The sequence below is a fragment of the Mustela lutreola genome, chromosome 16, assembly GCF_030435805.1.
Source record: "Mustela lutreola isolate mMusLut2 chromosome 16, mMusLut2.pri, whole genome shotgun sequence".
Taxonomy (NCBI): domain Eukaryota; kingdom Metazoa; phylum Chordata; class Mammalia; order Carnivora; family Mustelidae; genus Mustela; species Mustela lutreola.
This window is the reverse complement of record NC_081305.1, coordinates 29,603,598-29,625,666: the sequence shown is the minus strand read 5'-3', so window position 1 is coordinate 29,625,666 and position 22,069 is coordinate 29,603,598. Positions and strand designations below refer to the sequence as shown.

At 36.8% G+C, this 22,069-nt stretch overlaps 1 protein-coding gene across 3 annotated transcripts in view; it reads right to left on the bottom strand.

Annotated features, from left to right (window-relative positions):
- Positions 1-22,069, bottom strand: part of RPGRIP1L (RPGRIP1 like) — a 93,695-nt gene that overhangs the window by 35,082 nt on the left and 36,544 nt on the right. For all 3 annotated transcript variants that reach the window (XM_059152151.1, XM_059152153.1, XM_059152152.1), the window contains 9 exons: positions 19,296-19,402; positions 18,947-18,997; positions 18,085-18,264; positions 17,430-17,547; positions 12,393-12,845; positions 9,063-9,214; positions 5,761-6,139; positions 2,380-2,570; positions 2,162-2,245 (listed from right to left, as the gene is read on the bottom strand). In XM_059152151.1, the coding sequence (XP_059008134.1) occupies positions 2,162-2,245; positions 2,380-2,570; positions 5,761-6,139; positions 9,063-9,214; positions 12,393-12,845; positions 17,430-17,547; positions 18,085-18,264; positions 18,947-18,997; positions 19,296-19,402 (1,715 nt within the window). The remainder of the gene's footprint in view (positions 1-2,161; positions 2,246-2,379; positions 2,571-5,760; positions 6,140-9,062; positions 9,215-12,392; positions 12,846-17,429; positions 17,548-18,084; positions 18,265-18,946; positions 18,998-19,295; positions 19,403-22,069) is intronic.

The following is a 22,069-nucleotide window of genomic DNA, read 5'->3' as shown; positions in this document are numbered from 1 at the left end:
TAAAGATTTTATTTATTTACTTGAGAGAGAGACAGTGAGAGAGAGCACGAGCGAGGAGAAGGTCAGAGAGAGAAGCAGACTCCCCATGGAGCTGGGAGCCCGATGCAGGACTTGACCCCAGGACTCCAGGATCATGACCTGAGCCGAAGGCAGTCGTCCAACCAACTGAGCCACCCAGGCGTCCCCATGTATGTCTTTTCTGTATTTACGATCATTTATGTAAGAATCCAGTTACTTATGTTCAAATTCCAGATCTAATATTTTGCCCTTGAGCAAGTTACTTAAGCTCTGCACGTATTACTTTCCTGATCTATTTCTTTTTTTAAAAGATTTTTATTTGAGAGAGAGAGAGAGAGAGAGAACAAGTAGGGGAGGGGTAGAAAGAGAAGGAGAGAATCTCAAGCAGACTCTGCCCTTAGTGCACACCTCACAGCGGGCTCCATCTCACAACCCATGAGACCATAACTGGAGGCAAAAATCGTGAGTTGGATGCTTACAAGAGTGAGCCACGCAGACACCGCTTACTTTCCTGATCTTTAAATGGGAATAATTCTAGTATGATTATAAGACTGTTCTTAGGATTAAATCGGTTTGTGGACAGAAAGCATCTGGTTCAGTGTCTGACATTAATGAGCACACAATAAGTGTTTGTTATTAAACAGGGCCTGAATAATAATTATTGAATTCATGTATTTAGTACATATATACTAACTGCACTGTATATGCCAGGTATTATCTTCAGCTCTGAGAAGAAAAAATGTTCTTATTTTTTAAAGATTTTATTTGAGAGAAAGAGCATGGCAGAGATAGAGGGAGGGAGGGAGAGATCACATGTGGGGTGGAGGGGCAGTGCAAGAGGGGAAACATCCTCCCCACTGAGCTGGGAGCCCTACGTGTGGGGCTCAGTCCTAGAAATGAGATCATGACCTGAGCTGAAGACAGACACTTAATGGACTAAGCCACCTAGACACCTGAGAAAAGATATTTTGATCTGGGTGGTGTTTACACAGGTGTGTACATAGGTAAAAATTCATTGAGCTGGGTACTTGAGTTTTGTGTCCTTTAACTATTTAGGAGTTACACCTCAATTACAAATAAAATGTTTTTATTTTTTTTTTAAAGTCCAAAAGAGATGATGGTGACTTGAGTGGTGACAGTGGAGATGATGTGAATACAGGATATATTTTGAAAGTATAGCTGACAGGTTTTGTGGATAAACTGGAAGCAGGGTGTGAAAAAGAGAATGACAAAGGGAAGCCTTTACAATGCACTGATTATGCAGCTGGATGAATGGTTGGTCATTTATGGAGAATGGGAAACAATGGAAGAAACATTTTGGAAGAGGGCTGAGAAGTCACATTTGGTTTTTGACATGTTAAGTTTAGATTCCTATTACACATACAGTACATATGAAATAAGCAGGAAGAAAATAAATCTGGAATTTGACAGTGAGATCAAGACCGAAGATTATAAATATGAGAGTCACCACCTCTAGTTGTTTAAAACTATGAGATTGGCGAAGACCTCTGAATGGAAATATAGAGTGAGATGAGGGGTAGGTCTGCAGTGAAACTGCTGAGGCACCTCTACATTGAGAGATTTGGTCTAGGACAGGGAGAAGAATCACTGGTAAAGCTGGAGAGAAACTGGAAAGGCATGGTGTCCCAGACGCCCAGTGAAGAGGGAGCAAGTATTCCACTGTGTCGAATGTTACTGGGAGATAAAGATGGGAACTGAGGATTGACTACTGGACATGGCAAAGTCAAAGTCATTGCGACCTTAGCAAGAATGGTTTTAATGAGGATGAATTTTGATTAGACTGAGTTCAAGAAACGGTGTGAAGAAAGGGCAACAGAATTAAGACTTTCTGAAGAGGTTTCTCCCTGCACTGCCGGCCACCTACCCCCCCAAAAAAATAGAAGCAGAGGATTAGGGCTGTAGCTGGAGTTACAAATGGAGTCAAAGGAGGGTTTAGATCAAAGAGTAAGAAGAGTTAACATTTATACCCAGTGCCAAATTGCGAAGCTAACATTTAAAGGAAAAAGTATTTTATTCACTTGTTTCCTTTGAAATCAGATAGAGTATACTACGCCTACATCGTTTATTCAAAATACTTGGTATGAGAGGAAAAAAATCGGTATTTTCAGTGTTTACTACTTACAGAACTCTGCTGTGGTGTGATATCCACAAAAGACACTTTCTTATCTACAGGTGTTAAACGCTGTCTTGGTTTAGGTGTTGGTGCCTAAGATAAATCAATATGTCAAACTGAGTATGATGAACATATACTTAGATAAGACTTCAGCTATTTTTTCTTTCTTTCTTTTCTAAATACTATTTCTTAAGTTCTATAGGAAATTCAAAATCAGTGTTACTCACAACAACTAATGGGCTAACAGAGGATGTTGAAGGTACTCTTTGATCAACTTCTGACTCTTCTTTGCGTATAAAATTTCCCAAGTCTTTAGTTGTTATAGCTCCACTTGGTGGAAGGTAAGCAAATTTCCATTTCAATATAACATGGATGGTTCCTGCAGGATGCTTTTTATGATCTGTTAACTCAAATATTCCTGTCAAGTTACAAAATAATTTTAATTAATGCTAGAGTGAAGTTTTATTACCATAAGGATGAAAGAACAAAGAGAACTACCACAGCTTTAAAAATAACTTTAGCTTTTACTCGCACCTCAAATGGCTTAGAGAATAAAGACAAAATCATCTATGATAGGTTCATCTCTGAAGCAGACTGCTTTCAGAAATTAAGTCCTCAGTGATGACAATGCTGATTCCAAGGTGAGAAAATTAACTTATAAATATTTTAATTCACTGATATTAAATTCAGAGATTATTCAGAATTCTTAACCTTCCTCTAAGACATTATCTGGGTTAGAGCTAAGTACCAACCTCCTTTTGCCTTAAATATTCTCAGAAAAGACTTGTCTCTTTAGAAAAATATATTAAAAGTTCACAATTTCAAATAATTTATATATGTAAGGAATTACCACGTAATTTTATCAAGATTTTAAATATATTTTACTGGGATTTGTTAAGTTACTCCAAATTAACACTAGCACAACAAAAAAATGTCCAGAAAATAAACTGTCCAAAACGGTAATAAAAAGTATCACCTAGCTGTAACTGTAATAAAGAGTCACAGATTTTAGTCATTGCACTAAATTTTTAAAAAAGATTTTATTTATTTATTTGAGAAAGAGAGAGAGAGAGAGAGAGAGAGAGAGAGAGAAGACAGCAAGCATGAGTGGGGTGAGGAAGCCCGATGCAGGGCTTGATCCTAGGACTCTGGGATCACGACCTGAGTTGAAAGCAGATGCTTAACCAACTGAGCCACCCAGGTGGCCCTGCACTGAATTTTTCAGTATGAAAAATTCCAGACTAGAAAAAACAAACCTGTATTAAGTATAACTCTTGTTTAGGAGTAGTATCCTTTACTTGGTCCTCAAGTGTTTGATACATTTTTTAATGGCCGGCTGGGAAAGAAATAACAACTCTAGACTTAAGAACAAAAGAATATAGATGGCATAGAAGGTGATAAACTTCTATTACAGGCACAGGTGGGACTTCTAGAATGGCTGAGTGAAGAGCTCAGTAAATCCTTTCTACAAAAAGAAGAACTTGATAAAACTGGACAAAATGATTGAAAAAAACCCTATTACTTAAGTGTTCTGGAAATTGAACAAAGGTGTACAATGAATTGAGAACATTTATTGATAAGAATCTACAGAAACTCAGTAACAATAGTAAGAGTCAGAACAGACTCTAATAAGCTACTTCCCTGGCTGAACAGGAGAACTGTAGACTGTCTGAACTTTGAAAACTCTTTACCCAACACATACACTAATCCACAGACAAAGTGGGGAAGCCTATCAGCTCAAGGTATTTAAGTACAATATTTGACCAATCAATGACCACTAAACAATGTTGACTCAAGCTTAAAATTAAATAAATAAAAACTTAGCAGAGACATCAGTGGGAACAGTGAGAGGAAGATACAGAATTAGTTCAGGCAAGTCGTCAAGCAAAAGCAGTAAGAGAACCACCCTGAGGAGTAGGGGACAGTTGAAATTTAGAGCTGCTATAATAAAGTATCCTAAATGTCCACTTTTAAACAACAAAAAATCATGGTGCTTGTGGAAAATCAGGAATGTATGCCGTATACATAGGAAAAAGGTCGTCAATTGACACCTTGTGGGGGTGCCTCAATGTTACACTTAGCAGACAAAAACCTCAGAACAGCTATTATAAATATGTTCAAAAATTAAAATGATATTTAAAGAATTAAAGGAAAATGTGATGACAATGATTTATAAAAAAGAATATAATAAAGAGAAATTTTATAAAAAAGAACTAAAAAAATTTCTGGAGTTGAAATTATAATTACTAAAATGAAAAAAATCAGTAGAGGTTCTCAATACGAGATTTGAGATGGCAGGAAAAAAATCAGTGATCTTGAATACTGACCAATAGAGATTATCCAATATGCAGAGAAAAAAAAAATAAAGAAAAATGAATAGCGCCTCAGATAACTGTGGGATACCATTAAACACAAATGTACAAGTAATTGGGAGTCTAAGAGGGAAGAAAGGGCAGAAAAAAAATTTAAGAAATAACAGCAGAAAACGCTCCAAATAACAGCACCCTGTGCATAAAGAAGCTCAACAAATTCTAAGTAGGATAAGCACAGTGGGATCCACATCATACACATCATAGTCTGTTTAAAGCCATACATACATACATACACATACTAAAAAGAAAATCTTTAAGGTACTACCAAGTACAGGGGAACCATAATAATATTAACATCTGATTTCTTATTAGAAACAATGCCGGCCAGAAATTAGTCATCTGATACACCCAGAGTACAAATGAAAAAAATAACTGATGACTAAGAATATTATACCCAGCAAGACTATCCTTTAAAAAATAAAAGCAAAATAGACATTCTTAGATAATAATTGGGAGAATTCACTACCAGCAGACCTGAGTTATAAGACATATTAAAGGAAGTTCTTCAGGTTGTAAGGAAATTTAGTCAAATTTAGTAAAATAGTTGTAAGGAAATTTAGTTGTAAGGAAATTTAGTCAAATTTCTTAACTCATTTAAAAGACAACCACATAAAACTATACTAGTAAAATTATATTGTTGAACTTACATAAGTATAAAATATTTATGATAATAATAGCACAAAGGAGAGAGGGGCAATGGAGTTATATTGGAGTATGGAAATAACACCAGACAGTAACTCAAATCCATAGGAAGAAATAAAGAAAACCAGAAATGAAGGGGGGGGGGATGAAAGGAGGGGAAGGAAAACGCGAAATGGTAAACACATAAGTTAATGTGAAATTCTCCTATAATTACAGATATTCTCCTTTCTCCTGACTTCTTTAAAAGATAAATAGTTATAGATTGCAATAATGATTACACTGTATTATTGGGTTTATCACATATATAGGCATTTTTTATATAGATATATGATAATAATAGCACAAAGGAGAGGGGCGGAAATGGAATTATATTGGGGCAGACTTTCTATATTTTGATGGAGTTGTTAGCAATAATTTTAGACTGGTAAGACACATATCGTAATCTGTAGAACTACTAAGAAAATAACCAGGAAAAAAACTGTAGGCCCAACGTTTAAAATTATCTGAGAATATTAGAAAGGTTAGGCATATCCACAATTGAAGTATAACTTAGGTTTGTTTTTACAACTTCATAGATTCAAGAAATATGCTTACCTGAGATACATCTGTCATGTGCCAATGAAATCAGAGGCACATTGACTTTTCCTATATATATATTCTCTTGAGTATCACTATCATCAAACACATAAAAACTCAGAGACTCTGACTTAAGGTACCGATCCAAATCCATATTCATCGGCACTGGGAAACACATATGATCATCAAACTGTGGATCATTGCTACTGGGAATGATGGCTGTATCGTGGTCTGCAAAATCAAAAAACTTGTACACAACATATGGGTGTGGCTGAAGGTGGTTTGCTCGGGACTTCAAGTGGCTGCAACATCTGACTGTAATATGAAGTTCATTTAAGTTGCCATCTGTGGAATCAGTAGAACTGGGCTGAGAAGTTTTGGGTGCTGGCTGACTTGACTGGAAAAAAATACATAGTTATATTATAGTAATAACACATTGAAAAGATAAATAGCAGCTGCCAAACCCCAAACAAAATAATCTAGTGTGAACAAAAAGATGGATATTTACACTTCATAGTGAATTTCTCAGTAAAAAACCAGATTCTTAGTCAAAACTAGTATTCCCTGGAAATGTGTGAACAGGTGATCTTAAGCTATTAGTGATAAATATAGATGACTGAGCTTACATGTAGAGACTGTTGTTAAAACCAAGAATTGTTATGGTCTAATTTTATTTAATAACTAATGAGTAATGTGAACAGATGGATCCAAAGACAAATGTCCTCTAGGTCACAATTTTATTAAGAGCTGATTCCTTAAGCATTCCAGCTATTGTGATCCTATCTCACTCTTACGTAAAAATCCAGTGAATTTGGGGCACCTGGGTGGCTCAATGGGTTAAGCCGCTACCTTAGGCTCAGGTCATGATCTCAGGGTCCTGGGATCGAGTCCCACATCGGGCTCTCTGCTCAGCGGGGAGCCTGCTTCCCTCTCTCTCTTTTTCTCTGCCTGCCTCTCTGTCTACTTGTAATCTCTCTCTGTCAAATAAATAAATAAAATCTTAAAAAAAAAAAAGAATCCAGTGAATTTGATGGAGTCCACCCAGAGAAATTATTTCATTATATTTGGGCTGGTCCTCCTCTTCAACCAATGGTGTTTGGGAAAGCAGATATTTGAGTCGAGATTAGCCAGCATACTGAAGTTCAACTACTATGAGAACAGGAGACCATGGTCAGAGATAAACACCAGAGGGCATAAAAAGTTAGGATTGAGAGGACATTTCAGAAGAAAGATGCGTGAAAGGAATGATTAGGCAGAGCTGGATGATACTCCATGGCCCCTTATGAAACTGTTGTTCAGGTAGCCAATGCGTAAGTATTTTAACAAACATCTGTACTAATTGTGAAGCCCACCATAGCTGATGACCTGGACAAAGAAATGTTAGTGTTCGAGGGCCTTGTTTAGTTTAGCATTGGACCATTCTCTACTTTCCACAAAGCGGGGCTCCTCTTCAACTGCCTTTCTGAATCTGGAACCTCTGACTCCAGCAAGTTTACTGGAGAAGGCAAAATAGAACCAAACTCATCATGGCCTCAGCAGAGATATCTGGTGGTGTGGTGAGGAGAAACCGGAGAAGGGGATCCCAGTACTGCTATCCCAGGGATGGTTTGTATTCAGCTACAGAACTTTGAGTGCAATGATTTAAGAAGTACCTCCTCTGTTTCTCACTTCAAATCTACCCACAAAAGCTGGAATTCGAATAATTGACTCACCCAAGCCAGAAAATGGGAGTCTAAAAACAATGAAACTACAAAACTAAATAAATAACCTGGTCCAATTTTTTTTAAAAGATTTTATTTATTTGAGAGAGAGAGCATGAGAGGGGAGAAATTCAGAGGGAGAAGGAGACTCCCCACAGAGCTGGGAGCCCAATGTGGGACTTGATCCTGGGACTCCAGGATCATAACCTGAGCTGAAGGTAGTCACTTAACCAACTGAGCCTCCCAGGCACCCTAACCTGGTCTACTTTTAATTCTCTTTTCCATTACAGCATTTCCCAATATATGTTCTGAAGAATACTAGTCCAGAAAGATGATCTCGGGGAAACAGGTGTCATTCTTTCGTAAGTTGGGGAATTAATGTTATATTAGTCCTGGTTCTTTAATTGAAAATTATGGAAACTAATTCCACCTAGCAAACACAACAAAAAGAGACTTTAACGTTAGTCCATGAATTGTATAGAATTGTATAGCAGAAATGCGGGTGGGCCTTAGGAAGGTAAGAGGGCTGGAAAACTGCCAGAATTTACACTTGATCTAGTGCCCATTTTTCTCTGGATGCTTGCTCATTGTTCTTTCTCTCCAGACCCATTTTCTTTCCTTTGTGGGTTAACATGGTAGAAGATGGCTGCCCTACAGCTCCCAATTTCACATGTTCCAAGCAGGGAAAATCTTGCTTTCCCTTGAAAAAAGAATCCGATTGGCTTAACTGGGGTCAGGTGGACACTCCCGAATCAGAAGCCATAACTGAGTAGTGAGTGGCAGTGGACAGGACCACTGGGCATAAATCTGGTCTCTGGCGGGGCCAGCCCCATGAACTGGGAGCGACAGGGGTCCAAACGAAAAAAGATAATTATGACTTGAGCAGACATTCCAATATGTTTCAACTATATTTTATCCCTTTGTTACTTAATTCAAGTGCATACTTTAAGCTTTCCTCTTGGGATTCTTGTTATACATGACGAGTCAAGGACCCTATTTCACTTGGCTCACTTTAGTGCTTTCTGCATTCACTGGATCATGGAATTCTTTTGGAAGTATGGCCATTAAGACTACATGAAACACAGCTTGGGCAATGCTGCTCTGAGGAATTATGTTTAAACTTGCAGCTCAGGATACTGCAATTTTCAAAAGTGCCCTGGGTAGCTCAAGGAGTTCCTTTGTAGTGATAGAACAACTCTGGGTCTTCCTTGTGGTGGCAGTTACATGAATATATACAGGTGGTAAAATTGCATAGGACACACACACACACACACACACGAGTGTATGTAAAAACTGATAAAATACAAATAAGGTCTGTAATCTAGTTAAAGGTATTGTACTAACGTCAGTTTCCTGGTTTTGATAATGTATTGCATTATCAAATATGTATGTTTCCATATGTAAGATGTTACAATTGGGAGAAGCTGGGTGAAGGGTACATAGATCTTCTCTGTACAGTTCTTGTACTTCCTGTAAATCTATAATTCTTTCAAAATAAAAAGTTAAAAAGAGTCACTTGATGGCTGTGAAAGAAAATGATTTTGGTTTAAAGCATAACATAAAAAGACATATTATAAAATTTCTGTATCATAAATATGTCTTAAAGTCCAACCAGCTCACCCATTGCATTTGCTCTGGCCCCTTATAATTTGATGTTATATATCCCAAAGCCTTTGCTCGTTCTCGATAAAGTCGAATTGCTTGATCCATGGGAATCCTTAATCTGAACCAGTATTCCACTGTGCCAAAATTTGGGATGTCTCCTTTAGTTCCTACAAACCAATGCATAACTCACTGTTAAAGTTTTATACTGAGTAAAATAATATATGACTTGCACAAATGATGTGTGATTGGCAAAGAACAGAGCTGAAGAAAATCAAGTTACTTCTGCAAGTATGAGTTTCATTATATGTTAAGTATTATTAAAGAGCTATGTCAGATTATGTTTGAGATATTCCAACTTATGCTATTGCAAACCTTCTAAAATATAAAGAAAAAAACTAAACACTGTATTAAATACCGCACAGATTCTTTTTGATGCTATAGTAGCTTGTTTTTAATAAGTTGTACTCAATGTAGACTGACAGATACAATATGAAATCTCAAAATTATAAATATGAAATTCCACATTATGATTCAACTTTCAAGACGTCTTTGGCACCTTCCCACTTCTCCACTGGGCCACAAGTACAGGGACAAATATGCCGGATGTAATTCACGCTTGCATGAGGTTTGCCCTATATACCCTCACTCTTCTTTCCAAGTCGGGCAGCTCTTCATCTCTCTTCCTCTGTGAAGATTTCCTCTATAGCTCTTGGGGGATTTAAGGGCTCTCTGTTCCCTTCAAAGAGGGGAGGAGAATGTTCTCTCATTAGGACACTGATTCCTTTCACATAACTCTCTGTTCACCAGTGTATTTCTCCACCCACACTATGAATTTCTTGAGGGCAAGAACTGTGGTTTCCATTGATAGATTCCTACCCGAGGGACTAGTATACAATGGGTACTCAATATTTGTTGAATAGAAGATATTCTATATGTAAGCTTTCCTGAACATATATTATTAAAACTATTTCCCCATTCTCTTCTAGTTCATCAATTTCTCACTGATGGATCATTCTCATTAACATGCAAACATGATTAAAATCTGATATAATTTTAAAAAAAATCCTGGAACAAGAATATTAATACATATACATATACATATAGATATTTTCTTGTATATGCTTAAAATTTCTTTGGAAGAATTTGCAGCCTTTGGTGAGAGGTTCTAGGGTAGCTGGGGGAGGAATGGGAGAGAGAGATTTTAAAGTATAAACTTTTATACATTTTCATTTATGAGTCATGTAAATATGTTACCCCTGTCATCAATCAATCAATAAAATAAAATCCCTCCCGAGAAGCTAAGTCACCCTCTTTTCTTCTTGAAATGGTTTCTTTATTTGTCCTTTAGGATACTATATGCTCTTGGCTTGCCTTTCAAATCACTTTAGTTTCCTTTCCTGGTGTCTCTTCTTCATCGTGAACTCTAAGTTGTGCGGTTTTCCAAGGCTCAGTCCTTGGCCACTTTCTCTGCTTTGTGTACATTCATTCTCTATGTGATATTATCTAGGCCAAAGGCTTAAAATATATTCCATATGGTAACGACTCTCCCTTTCATGTGTTTATCCCTAACCTTGGGGTTAGGGCTAGTGTATTCACTGACCATGTGCCATCTCCACTTGGCTATCCAACAGGCAGCCAGGCTTAACTTGTTCAAATAAAATTCTTGATTTTCTTCCCCAGATTTGTTCCTTTCCCAGGCCTATTTCAATAAATGGGTTCACGATTCTCCTTGTTGTGCATGCCAGAAATTCTTGTCTCCTCCATTTCCTTCATTACTCTCCATTCAATTGATAAGCAAGTCTTAAAGTTAATCAAACATAAACTGAAAATAACCACTTCTTATCACTCTTCTCACTACCATCTTATTCCAAGCCACCATCATCATCTTTCTAGATTAATGTGATAGCCTGATAATGAACCTAATTTTCCCTCTTGGCCTCAACAGACTATTCTTCCCCCAGCACCCAGAGTGGTTTTTCTAAGACCTATGTGTGATCACATCACTTCCCTCCTCAAAACTCCAATGACTTTCATCACTCAGAGAAAAAAAATCCATTTGCTTCACCATGACCTACAAGTCTCTAGAGCATGATCTGGTCCTTCCACTGTTTGTTTGTTTTGTTTTGTTGTTGTTTATGTTTTTTAAAGTGTACTTTCTTTTCTTTAAAAGTTTTCATTTAAATTCCAGTTAATTAACATACAGTGTAATAGTAGTTTCAGGAACAATTTAGTGATTCAACACTTCCATACATCACCCAGGGCTCATCACGACAGACACGTGGCCTCCTTAATCCCTGTCACCTATTTCCCCATCCCTCACCCACCTCCCTTATGGGAACCAGCAGTTTGTTCTCTAGAGTTAAGAGTCTGTTTCTTGGTTTGCCATCGCCCCCCTTTTCTCCCTTTGCTCATTTGTTTTGTTTCTTAAATTCCACATATGAGTGAAATCATATGGTATGTGCCTAACTGACTGACTTTGCTTAGTCGTTCTTCTATTGCTTTAATCACTTTTCTGCTTTAGCCACTGGCCTTCTTGCTGTTCTTCCAACATGTCATGTTTGTCCCTCCACTTGGTACTTGCTGTTACCTCTGCATGAAACATTCTTCCCCTGGATCCCGTCATGGATCTTTACTCAGGTCTTTATCAATGTCAACCACCAGATAAGTTCTTATCTGAATTAGCAACCTTCCATATTTCTCATTAGTCTATTTATTTTTCTTCATTTGATGAGATATATATTTGTTTTATGGACTGTCTTCCCCTCTAGAAGGTAAGCTACATGATGGCAGGGGCTCTGTCTGGCTTACTTAGCAATGTATTTCCAACGCCCACTAACAGTGATACCATCAGCTCTTAAAAAATATTTGATGGGACACCTGGGTGGCTCAGCGGGTTAAGCTGCTGCCTTCAGCTCAGATCACGATCCCAGCATCATGGGATCGAGTCCCACATTGGGCTCCTTGTCCAGCAGGGAGCCTGCTTCTCTCTCTGTCTCTGCTTGCCACCCTGCCCACTTGTGCTCTCTCCCTCTGACAAATAAATAAAGAATATCTTAAAAAAAATTTTGATGAACGTACTACAGTTAATGCTTAATCAAAAAAGGGTATTAATATGGTAAATAAATATTTGCACTTATAAATTTCTAAAAAATTAATAGCCATTGCACCGACATCACCCATGACATTTAGGATAGTCTAACCAACTGTGGGCAGATCAATAAGAGGACACTGTCCTACCCTCAGGGCATCTTGAATCCCTAGAGAAGGCAGTAATGTCGAACACCATATTAATATATAAACTAGATTAGCGATTCAAATGTCTGAAGGTTATAAGATTGTACTTACCAACCAAACTTGCTGTGCAAAATATTCGACCACTTTTTTCTAGGATTTCATGGAATCTCAACTGACCTGCCGCAATTGTTTCATAATCTGTGCTGTAAGCTTGGTGGACCTCAAGAGTGATAGTATTCTTCTGAATATATTGTAAAAATAAGTCATTAACATGAACGAGATATTGAGAAGTGAAGTTGTACTCTGGGTGAAGGCCTTGCACAATGGGAGTTGTCTGTAGCTCAAAATCATAGAAAGCATAGGTACAGAAAGTGACAGGCTCTTTATCTCCAGATGCCTGTAAAACTTCAGAAGAAAAGGTTACTTTGTTGATATGGATTTCAAATAGGTTTTCGCCTCGTTCTAAGTGAAGAGTTTCATCAAATTCATCAATGGAGTCATCTGGTGTGATTTCTGGTTTAAATTTATACTGCTTGGTGCCATAGGCAATATCCTTTAATTGGGCTGCAAGAGAAGACACACAGTTTAGATATTTTTTAAATATTGACATATGAAGATACAAACTGGCTTTTGAAGTGGTATGAAGTCTAACTGCTTTGGTGAAGAGTCTCAATCTTAAATTCTATGACTATATGGTTTTTCCGTGGGTAATATTGTAGTCTACAAAAATTCATCCTTTGTTTTGACACCGGTTATTAACAAGAAACTTACAACTCAAGTTATAATACAGTCTGTACCAGGAGAAAGGAAAAAGAAAAAAGAAAGAAAGGTTTTTGAACGAAGAGCTGAAGTAAATATTTGGATACTCCCTATTCTGCTGTTTCTGCTTTATTATATTCACTCCTTTAAAGTCAGTTTCTTTTCCCACTGGCTCTTTCTCTTCAGATTCCTAAAGCTTCTCCTATTCTACTTTTGGGGTGATGGGTATGTTTATTGCCTTGATTGTGGTGATTGTTTCACAGTGTAGCCATGGGCCCAAATTCACCAAGTTGTATGCCTCAAACATGTGCAGTTTACAGTATGCTAATTGTACTTCCATAAATCTGTGTTTTAAAAAGGTATGTCTTTTTTTTATTTTTTATTTTTATTTTTTTTAAGATTTTATTTTATTTATTTGACAGAGAGATCACAAGTAGGCAGAAAAGCAGGGGGAAGCAGGCTCTCCACTGAGCAGAGAGCCTAATGTGGGGCTTGATCCCAGGACCCTCGGATCATGACCTGAGCTGAAGGCAGAGGCTTTAACCCACTGAGCCATCCAGGTGCCCTGGTATGTCTTTTTAGATACACATTTCATCCCCATGTTACATCCAAATTTCCGGAAAAAGTAACATATGCTTGTGTGTACAGTTCATCATCAACAGACATTCTCCAACCTCCTGCAAAGAATATCTGCCTTACTTTCCTCATGAAACTGCTCCAGAAAAGGTTACCGATAGATAACAAATCAATTGCTAGATGGAATAGACTTTGGTTCTTGTATCATTGATTTCTTTGCTTCCTTGACGGAATGCAATGCTTCCTTGATGGTCACTTTCCCTTTTATGAACTGCTATCCTACTTTTTTATCTTCTACCTCTCTTGTTTTTTCTTTTTTCTATTTTTTTAAGGGTTTTCTCTTTTTCTCATCGTTTGCTGGGGGCTCTATTTTTATCCTCTTGTTAGTCTATATATTCTTATAGGCAACCTCCATCTTTTATGATTTCTGCTACTATCAATATACAAAGACTCACCTTTTTCTTTTTCTTCTTTTTTAAGATTTTATTTATTTATTTAATTTTAATTTTTTTAAAAATTTATTTCTTTTTATGACAGAGATCACAAGTAGGCAGAAAGGTAGGCAGAGAGAGGAGGAAGCAGGCTCCCTGCTGAGCAGAAAGCCCGATGCAGGGCTCGATCCTAGGACCCTGAGATCATGACCTGAGCTGAAGGCGGAGGCTTTAACCCACTGAGCCACCCAGGCGCCCCTCTCTTTTTTCTATTTTTATTTCAGATTTATTTCCTGAACTCCAAATCCATATATCTCATGGCTTGCTGGTCCCTCTATCTAGCTATCCCCTAGCCACATCAAACTCAACATATCCAAAATAGCATAGAGCCAATGTAGAGTATTCACTTCCAGGTATTTCTGTACTTGACATCTCAAGTGCTGGTGTTCGCATTCATCCAGTTGCTTACAACTGTTGCCACAGAATTGGTCTAGTTTCTCTTTCTCTTAACTATTCCCACATCCACAGGGTCACTACAATTCAACACTGTCTCCTGAGTCTTTCTAGTTTGTCCCTGTCCATTCTCTGTCCACTAATGCTACTTTACCTACATTCCCAGTGTTTATTACCCAGATTATCACGGAACCCAAAGTGCTTCCTTCTTTCATATCTTATTCTTTCTAATAATGATAGCATAATCTCCAAAATGCAGTTCTGGGTAAATTATTGCCTACCTTAAAAACTGCTTAGTGGTCTTCTAGATTATCAAGTGTCAAACTCAAACTCTTCAAGGTGGCAAACAGGGCCTTAATGAACTGGCTCTTCCCAGCCTTAACTGGAGATAGTTTCCCCCTTTACTAACTACGAGTTCCAATTAGACAGATCATCATTGGTGGTATAGTGGTGAGCATAGCTGCCTTCCAATTAGACGGATCTGCGTGCAGTTTGGCAAATGAAAGGCAGTGCTTCACAGTTAGGGCATTTAACATGAATCTTCTACTGTCTGGAATGCCTTTCATTGTTTTTACTTAGTGGTGAATTCTGTCATCTTTTAAGATTCCAAACTTACTTAGCGGAGTCTTCCCTGAATCTTCAGGTTTAAATAGGTATTCTCTCCTCCATGTTTCCTTGTTATCACCTGCATTTTCCTAGCTTTACATTCTTCATGGTCAAGTATGACTATTTATGTGCTCTCTCTTTGTTTTTTTTTTTTTTTTTTTTTTTTAAAGATTTTATTTATTTATTTGTCAGAGACAGAGGGAGAGAGAGCAAGTGAGCACAGGCGACAGAGAGGCAGGCAGAGGCAGAGGGAGAAGCAGGCTCCCTGCCAAGCAAGGATCCTGATGCGGGACTCGATCCCAGGACCCTGGGATCATGACCTGAGCCGAAGGCAGCTGCTTAACCAACTGAGCCACCCAGGCGTCCCTCTCTCTTTGTTTAAAAAAAAAAAAAAACTTTATTTACTTATTTGAGAGAGAGAGAGACAGTGAGAGCATGAGCGAGAGGGAGGAGAAGCAGAATCCTCACTATGTGTGGAGCCTGGGCCAGGGTGACGGATGCAACAATGCAGGGCGATTCATCGGAGCAGGGAGATTCCAGGAGCCAATGAGAACATGGCCCAAGCCAAAGTCAGACGCTTAACTAACTGAGCCACCCAGGTGCCCTTATCCTATGTGCTCCATCTTATAAATTCCTTAAGGGTGGTACCGGAGCTTTTTTTTTTTTTTTTTCCTATTTGGATTCTCCCTCCCTAGCACATTGCTTCGGATGTATTAAGAGCCTGAGCATGTCTAAGGAATAAATCAATAAATTTAGGGGACAGATGAAATTTATTGGTGAAGATTTAGTAAGACTAAAAGGAAAGAAAACCCTAAACTATGTGACCTCCTTGTTATTCAGGAAAATTCTAGTAAGCAAATTTTTATTGAGTACTACTTGAAATAAAAGGTATATACTGCTCTTTGACTTTTGGAAAGCCCTGTTCAGGCAGATAAAAATATTTACTGAACCCTTCTACTTAGAGCAGTGGTTCTTAAAGTGTGCTTTGGGAACCCTGAGGGTCCCTGAAACTGCTCTGAATGTTTGTGAGGTCAAAACTATTTTTAAAATAATCCTGACATGTCACTTGTCTTTTTCATTCTTATTCTCTCACAAGTGTTTAATAGAGTTCCCCAGACTACATAATGTGTGATATCATAACAGATTGAATGCAGAAAGCAGGTTTAAAAACCCAGCTGTTTTCTATTAAGGGGCACACCAAAAAGTTTGCAAAAATGTCAAACAATTAAAAAAATGTTAAACGGTTTAAAACAATGTCACTCTTCTCACTATTTTTCTGTATGGAAAATACAGCTTTTAAAAAATAAATACTGTAATTTATGTTAACATGTAATGGGTTTATTATTATTTTAGCATGACATAAAATAAATATTTTCAAAATTTCTCTTTCAATTCTTAATATGATAAGTAGAACCCATATAAGCAAGAGGCCTTTGGGATCCTCAGCAATTTTCAAGAGTGTAAAATTACTGCTGGCATCAATCATTTGAATTAAACATTGTATGCCAGAGGACATGAAAGAGAGACTAAGTACTGAGCCTCATAGAATTTATATCGCAGTCACAGGGAATATGCAAAACTCGAACAGTGAAGAACACTTATATAATATAATCCCCACACATAATTTTTGAGTACATAAGAGGAAAAATGGGAAGTACTGAGATAGTGTTTTACAAAGTATAGTCTTGCAACTGCATCTGAAACACTTGGGAGTTATTTCTAAATCTATAGAACCACGGATCCTCTGATCTCTAGGGGTAGGGCCCAGGAAGCTACATTTGAAACAAATTCCTCATGTGATTCTCATACTTATTCAAGTCTGGAAACCACACTGCAAGGACATTTCAAGTAGAGGAAGGGCTAGGAGTGATTGGAGCCAGCTTCCTGGCAAAGGCGTGCATTGCATTTGGTTAGAACTCCAAGCAGGGTATAAAGGGCATATGTTAGATATAAAGGTGGAGCAAAGGTACAGAGGCAGGACTGAGAAAGGCGAATCTGCAAACCAGCAAGCAGATTTGTTTGGATGAGATACATAGCTTGCATAGAAGAGAAATGAGGAATGGGGTGGTGAAGTTAGTTCTGCAGGACTCCATAAAGTACTCTGAAATTTTGCCTGCAGCACTGAATCTGGAAAGCAATAGAAAATTACTAAAAATTCTTAAGTAAAAAAGAATCAGGTAAAAACAACCTTTCTGGTAAATTCTCATTATAGCTATGAATTAGAAAAAAACAGAGCGAAAGGAAATTGTGAGTGTGGATTTAGATGACATTTTCAACTATTGTAAAATCCATTCATCTAGGTACTGTGGACAAGGAATTGTACCTTCTAGTTTCTGAATGCGTGCAGCTCTGCTATCAAGAAGATGAACATATTGTTCCACTTTGAGTTCATAATCTTGCTGCAAATTTTCCATCTTCTGGGTCACTGCTTCAACTTCCATCTAAAAAATAAGAGATAACAAGTTTCAATACTTAGGATTAGTTCCATTTTCATTTTTTAAAGCAACTCTGAGTCAAGCATTTCCTAAATCTTGGGGGTGATTATCAGGAGATGTAAACCGTGGTTTTCTGACCTCAAATAGCTTAAAGTTTAGAAAATTATGCTTGGCAATGTTCATAAATCAGAAACAAAATTAACAAGACCCCAGATTCCTTCTCACAGAGGTGACTTTCCTGTATGTTAAAAGCTAAGATAACATGTGGTTGTGGTAGGAGAGCTACAATACATTTGTAGAATGTGCTAATAGCAGCACAGGCGAATTCGTGGCTGCTGTTTCTGCTCTAAAAACCAGGGGCTTTAAAAAAATTTGTTTTTAAACTATTTACTCTAAGCACCTAGTTACAAGGCCAAATTCCAGACATGTGGTAATACATGATAAGAGATGATAACAGATGATAATACATAATACTGCTCTGAAAAGTAATTATCAGTAGAATATCATAGGAAGCCTATTCTCCCATCTTGTGCAGCACATTACCTGATAATCTTTATTAATTTTATGTTGCATAATTAGCATGTTTCGTGTCTTTTCAAGTTCTTGCACTGTTTCTGCATGAGTTGCTTGTAGCTCTCTCATGGAGCGTTCTAGATCTTTGTTAATTTTATTGTCAACTTTCTCTAAAAAGGAAAGGTCTCCGTTTTTTTGTGATTTTTGAGCCTAAAATAAAAACATATTTTATTACTGAAATAAGAGTTTCTAAAATGTAATCATGTGAATTAATACAGATAGAGCAAGGAATAATCATTAATTGAAAACAGATATATTTCCATTTTCCATCAGGAATAAAACTATCCTGATACAGAAAATGTGTTTAGATAGACATCTGGAACAATTACAGAGAATTCTTAAAACAGTTTATTACTTCATGACATAAAGAAGAATCATGTACATTTATTTCCATTTCTTTAACTGATTAAAAGCTACACTGTTGATCTAAAGGGAAAGAAATGTATTTTCTTGTGTTGTCTTATAAATAACAGATTATCTTAGAACTGAAAAATATCTTCTGGTAACATTTATAATTCAATATTTTATTTAAGAAAATAGGGTGTACCAAGGCCTCTTAGGACAGAAAATTATTGATTAGTTTTATAGCGAGGCGTGTAAAAGTGAAATGTTTGTTACAGTTGGAGAAAGTGCTTTAAATAAGAGTTTTTGAGGTCTATTTTAATGTAATTTTGATGTCATTATGAAATATGTATATGCTGTAACTAAATGTCACCTGACCACTTTCCTGAATAATTCATTCTCCAAGTATAAGGGTTATAGACAAGGGTCATCATTATGCTGAAACAGTTATATGTAGACATGAAATTCATGGTGAATTTCAGAAAGTTACCTTTATAAGCAGGAGAGCTTCACTCAGTTCCTCAGCATTAATATCACTCTCCTGCAAAAGATAAAGTAAGTAAAAGTTCACAATGAGATATTAATGGAAAGTACAAGAGACATTCCAACTATGCAGATTATCCTCACGGAGCACAAGTTGCCTGCTACTACGAACTAAGAAACTAAGTATAAGAGACATTCCAACTCTTCAGAATCTTCCCTCTGAAATGTAAGCTAACAACCATGAATTAAGAATCTAATACACTTGTACTCTTTTGCTTTGTAGTCTAGTTTCCTCCGAGCATAAAATATTGAGATAAAAATTTGATGTTTATTTCCTAAATAAGAAAACAGTTCACCTGGTTGTAAAACTTTAGGCGGTGTTTAAGGTCATCAAGTTGTTGTTTTTGTTCCAGATACTGTAACTGTAGTTCTCTGTTTTCTTGACTGAGTTTCTCATTTTGGTCTTAAAAATAAAGTTGACACAATTAGAAAGGGAAGAGAGCCCGAGGCGTAAGAACACGTTTAAAATTAATTTAATTCCTGATACACACCAAGCTCGAACTAGCATCGCTCTGGTCAGAGAGGAAATTGTGCTAGCACCTAGACAAAGGCAGTGAGGGAATGAGGAACAAGCAAACACTATCATGTGTCTACCATATGATCCAGTTGCTTATCAAAAACTGAAGACTTAAGTTCACAGTATTAATATAAGGAAATTGTGGCCTCTGAGACTTCAAAGGAACATTCTATCTATCTAAATAGCTAAGAAAATATGTTTCTAAATCTATGATTTTTACTTACTTATTAAGGGTCCTGAAAAGCATGCAAAAAGAATTTTTTTTTGCCTTTTAGTGTTTTAATTGACTTCAAGTTTTCTTTTCCAAATTTAGCATAAAGTCTTTTTATTAAAACAACATAATTTCTCCGGTAATAGCTACACCGATAGTTTTAATCACCCACACTTTGAACAAATCTGTTAAGATAGGAGAAATGGATTCTCAGCCAGTGCATGGTAGCATCAGTAATAATTCATGTGTGCTCTTTATTCATTGATTTCGTGCTATTAATTGGTAGGACATGGACTCAGAGCTCTCGTTAAGGAGTAGAGATAGGTTATGTTTGCCAAGGCACTCATTCACCTGAACCCACAAGCAGGAGCATAGGGTAGAGCTACAGAAGACAGTAAATCTATAAAGAGACTAATTTTTTCCTCCCTGCATTAAACATATGCTTAACTTAAAAGGAAAAAAAAACTAGCTAACAAATCTATTCTATAGTCTCATGTTTTTAAGTGTACTCTTCAACAGAGTTCATTGAGGGGGTCAAGTATTCTTTTTGGCTCCCTGTAGCCTAACTCTAAACCATGTCATCCAAAGTGTATCCACTAATCTCATCCTATTTTCAAAGACTTGTGTTTATCAAAAGTTCCCAATTCAAGTTGTACGTTCTTGTTTCCATTTCTTAAAAAAAGCAAGCCAACGCATTTGCCAAGAATTCCTTACATGAATACATTTGCACACTGAATGCCTTTTATACAAAAATACATTTCTGACTTTTACAATACTTTGTGTTCCCAAGCTATAAATGCTACATATAAGTGAAAATTGTAAATTACACAATTAAGAAGCAACAGACTAAATCTGGATATTTTTAGTGTCACATATTTCCTGGCAAACTAAAAAGGAAAAAAAGAAAGTGACTCTAAGGTATGCAGAGACATGTTACTATCAAATATATAAATGTTTTTTATCTTATCGATGAAAGATTAAAAGGTATAGAATATGAATTGCTAATACTCAGTGACCTAAATGAGAGAGTTTCCAAATGTGAACAGTATTTGGAAATTTTGGAAGGTAAGGTCAAATACCTGTCTTCACATTAAAAATTAGGATTAATAGTAAATATGAATTCATAGAGGAAATAAAAACTCTTTTGGTTACACAGTAGAATAAGAAGGTGAAATGCTTTATTTTATGTTGATTAGGTTAAAAAATCTAGATAGGAAATGGCTAGGTACCAGAAATAAGGTAAATACAGTAAGAAAAATGTAAAATCAGAGGTCTTGAGAATGATATAATTTCCTTCTCAGGCCTGCAAGAAGTGTTACGGGTCGTGAGAATGAGGTAAAGGGTAAAGGGCATGACTTCCCCGCCTTCATCCAGACAGAGTGTATTTTGATTTCTAATTTTGTGCTCTAGTTTTTCTATTCTTTCAATATTTCAGAGCAGGGTCCTAAGGATGATATGCTAGTAGGTATAAATAAACTTATTCAAATGTTTCTTCCTTTGCTGGTTTCTGTTTCCACAACCATGTCCCCGTTTCACTGATCTTTTTGAAACTAGGGTGTTATTAGTGGGAAAATAACTTCTTAGTGGAAGAAGACATTACTGAATGCCAGTACCTTTCTCTCTGCTAAATTTTATGTAGAATTATCCGCAATATTTTTCCTTTCTCAAACTGTTTACTGAGGGCAGAACTCCTGAATCTTTTAAAAGCACGGAGACGATGTAGTTCAAAGAAGAGATAGACTTGCTGAATTATAATATGAAAAATCAAAGCATCCTGTACAAGATGAAAAATAACCTCCTTACCTTATGATTTGACAAAAAGCAGGTTAAGCTAAACAGCATTTTATTCAAATGAGATAACATTTTACTCTTTTAAAATTATGTTCTTCAAGCACACCATTAATAAGCAGAGTGCAGAGAACAATTCAACTAAACAATTTTCAGAGCTCCTTTGTGCTAATATCTTCAGCTGTGATCAATATAACCATATGCATTATGCTGAATTATGCATTTCAGCTAAAGATAGAAAGGAACTTTCAAAAGCAGGGCCTTTAAACACATGCAGTTAATTTAAGCATTAAGCAAATGCAAACTGCATTTACATATCCTTCCCCCACATATTCACACAATCTGAAACTAATTTGTACCTTGAATAAAGAGGTGAGTATTCTCTAAAAATAATTTGCCAGTTAGATGAATGACTCTAAGAACCCAGGGAAACATCTTCTGGCAAAGAACACTTGATACATGAAAAGGTAAATGTGTGAAGAGACTTCAAAGTAAAATGAAACAATTTCAAAATCTGCAACACAAAAAGGAACTTCCTAAATATTAAAAGACTT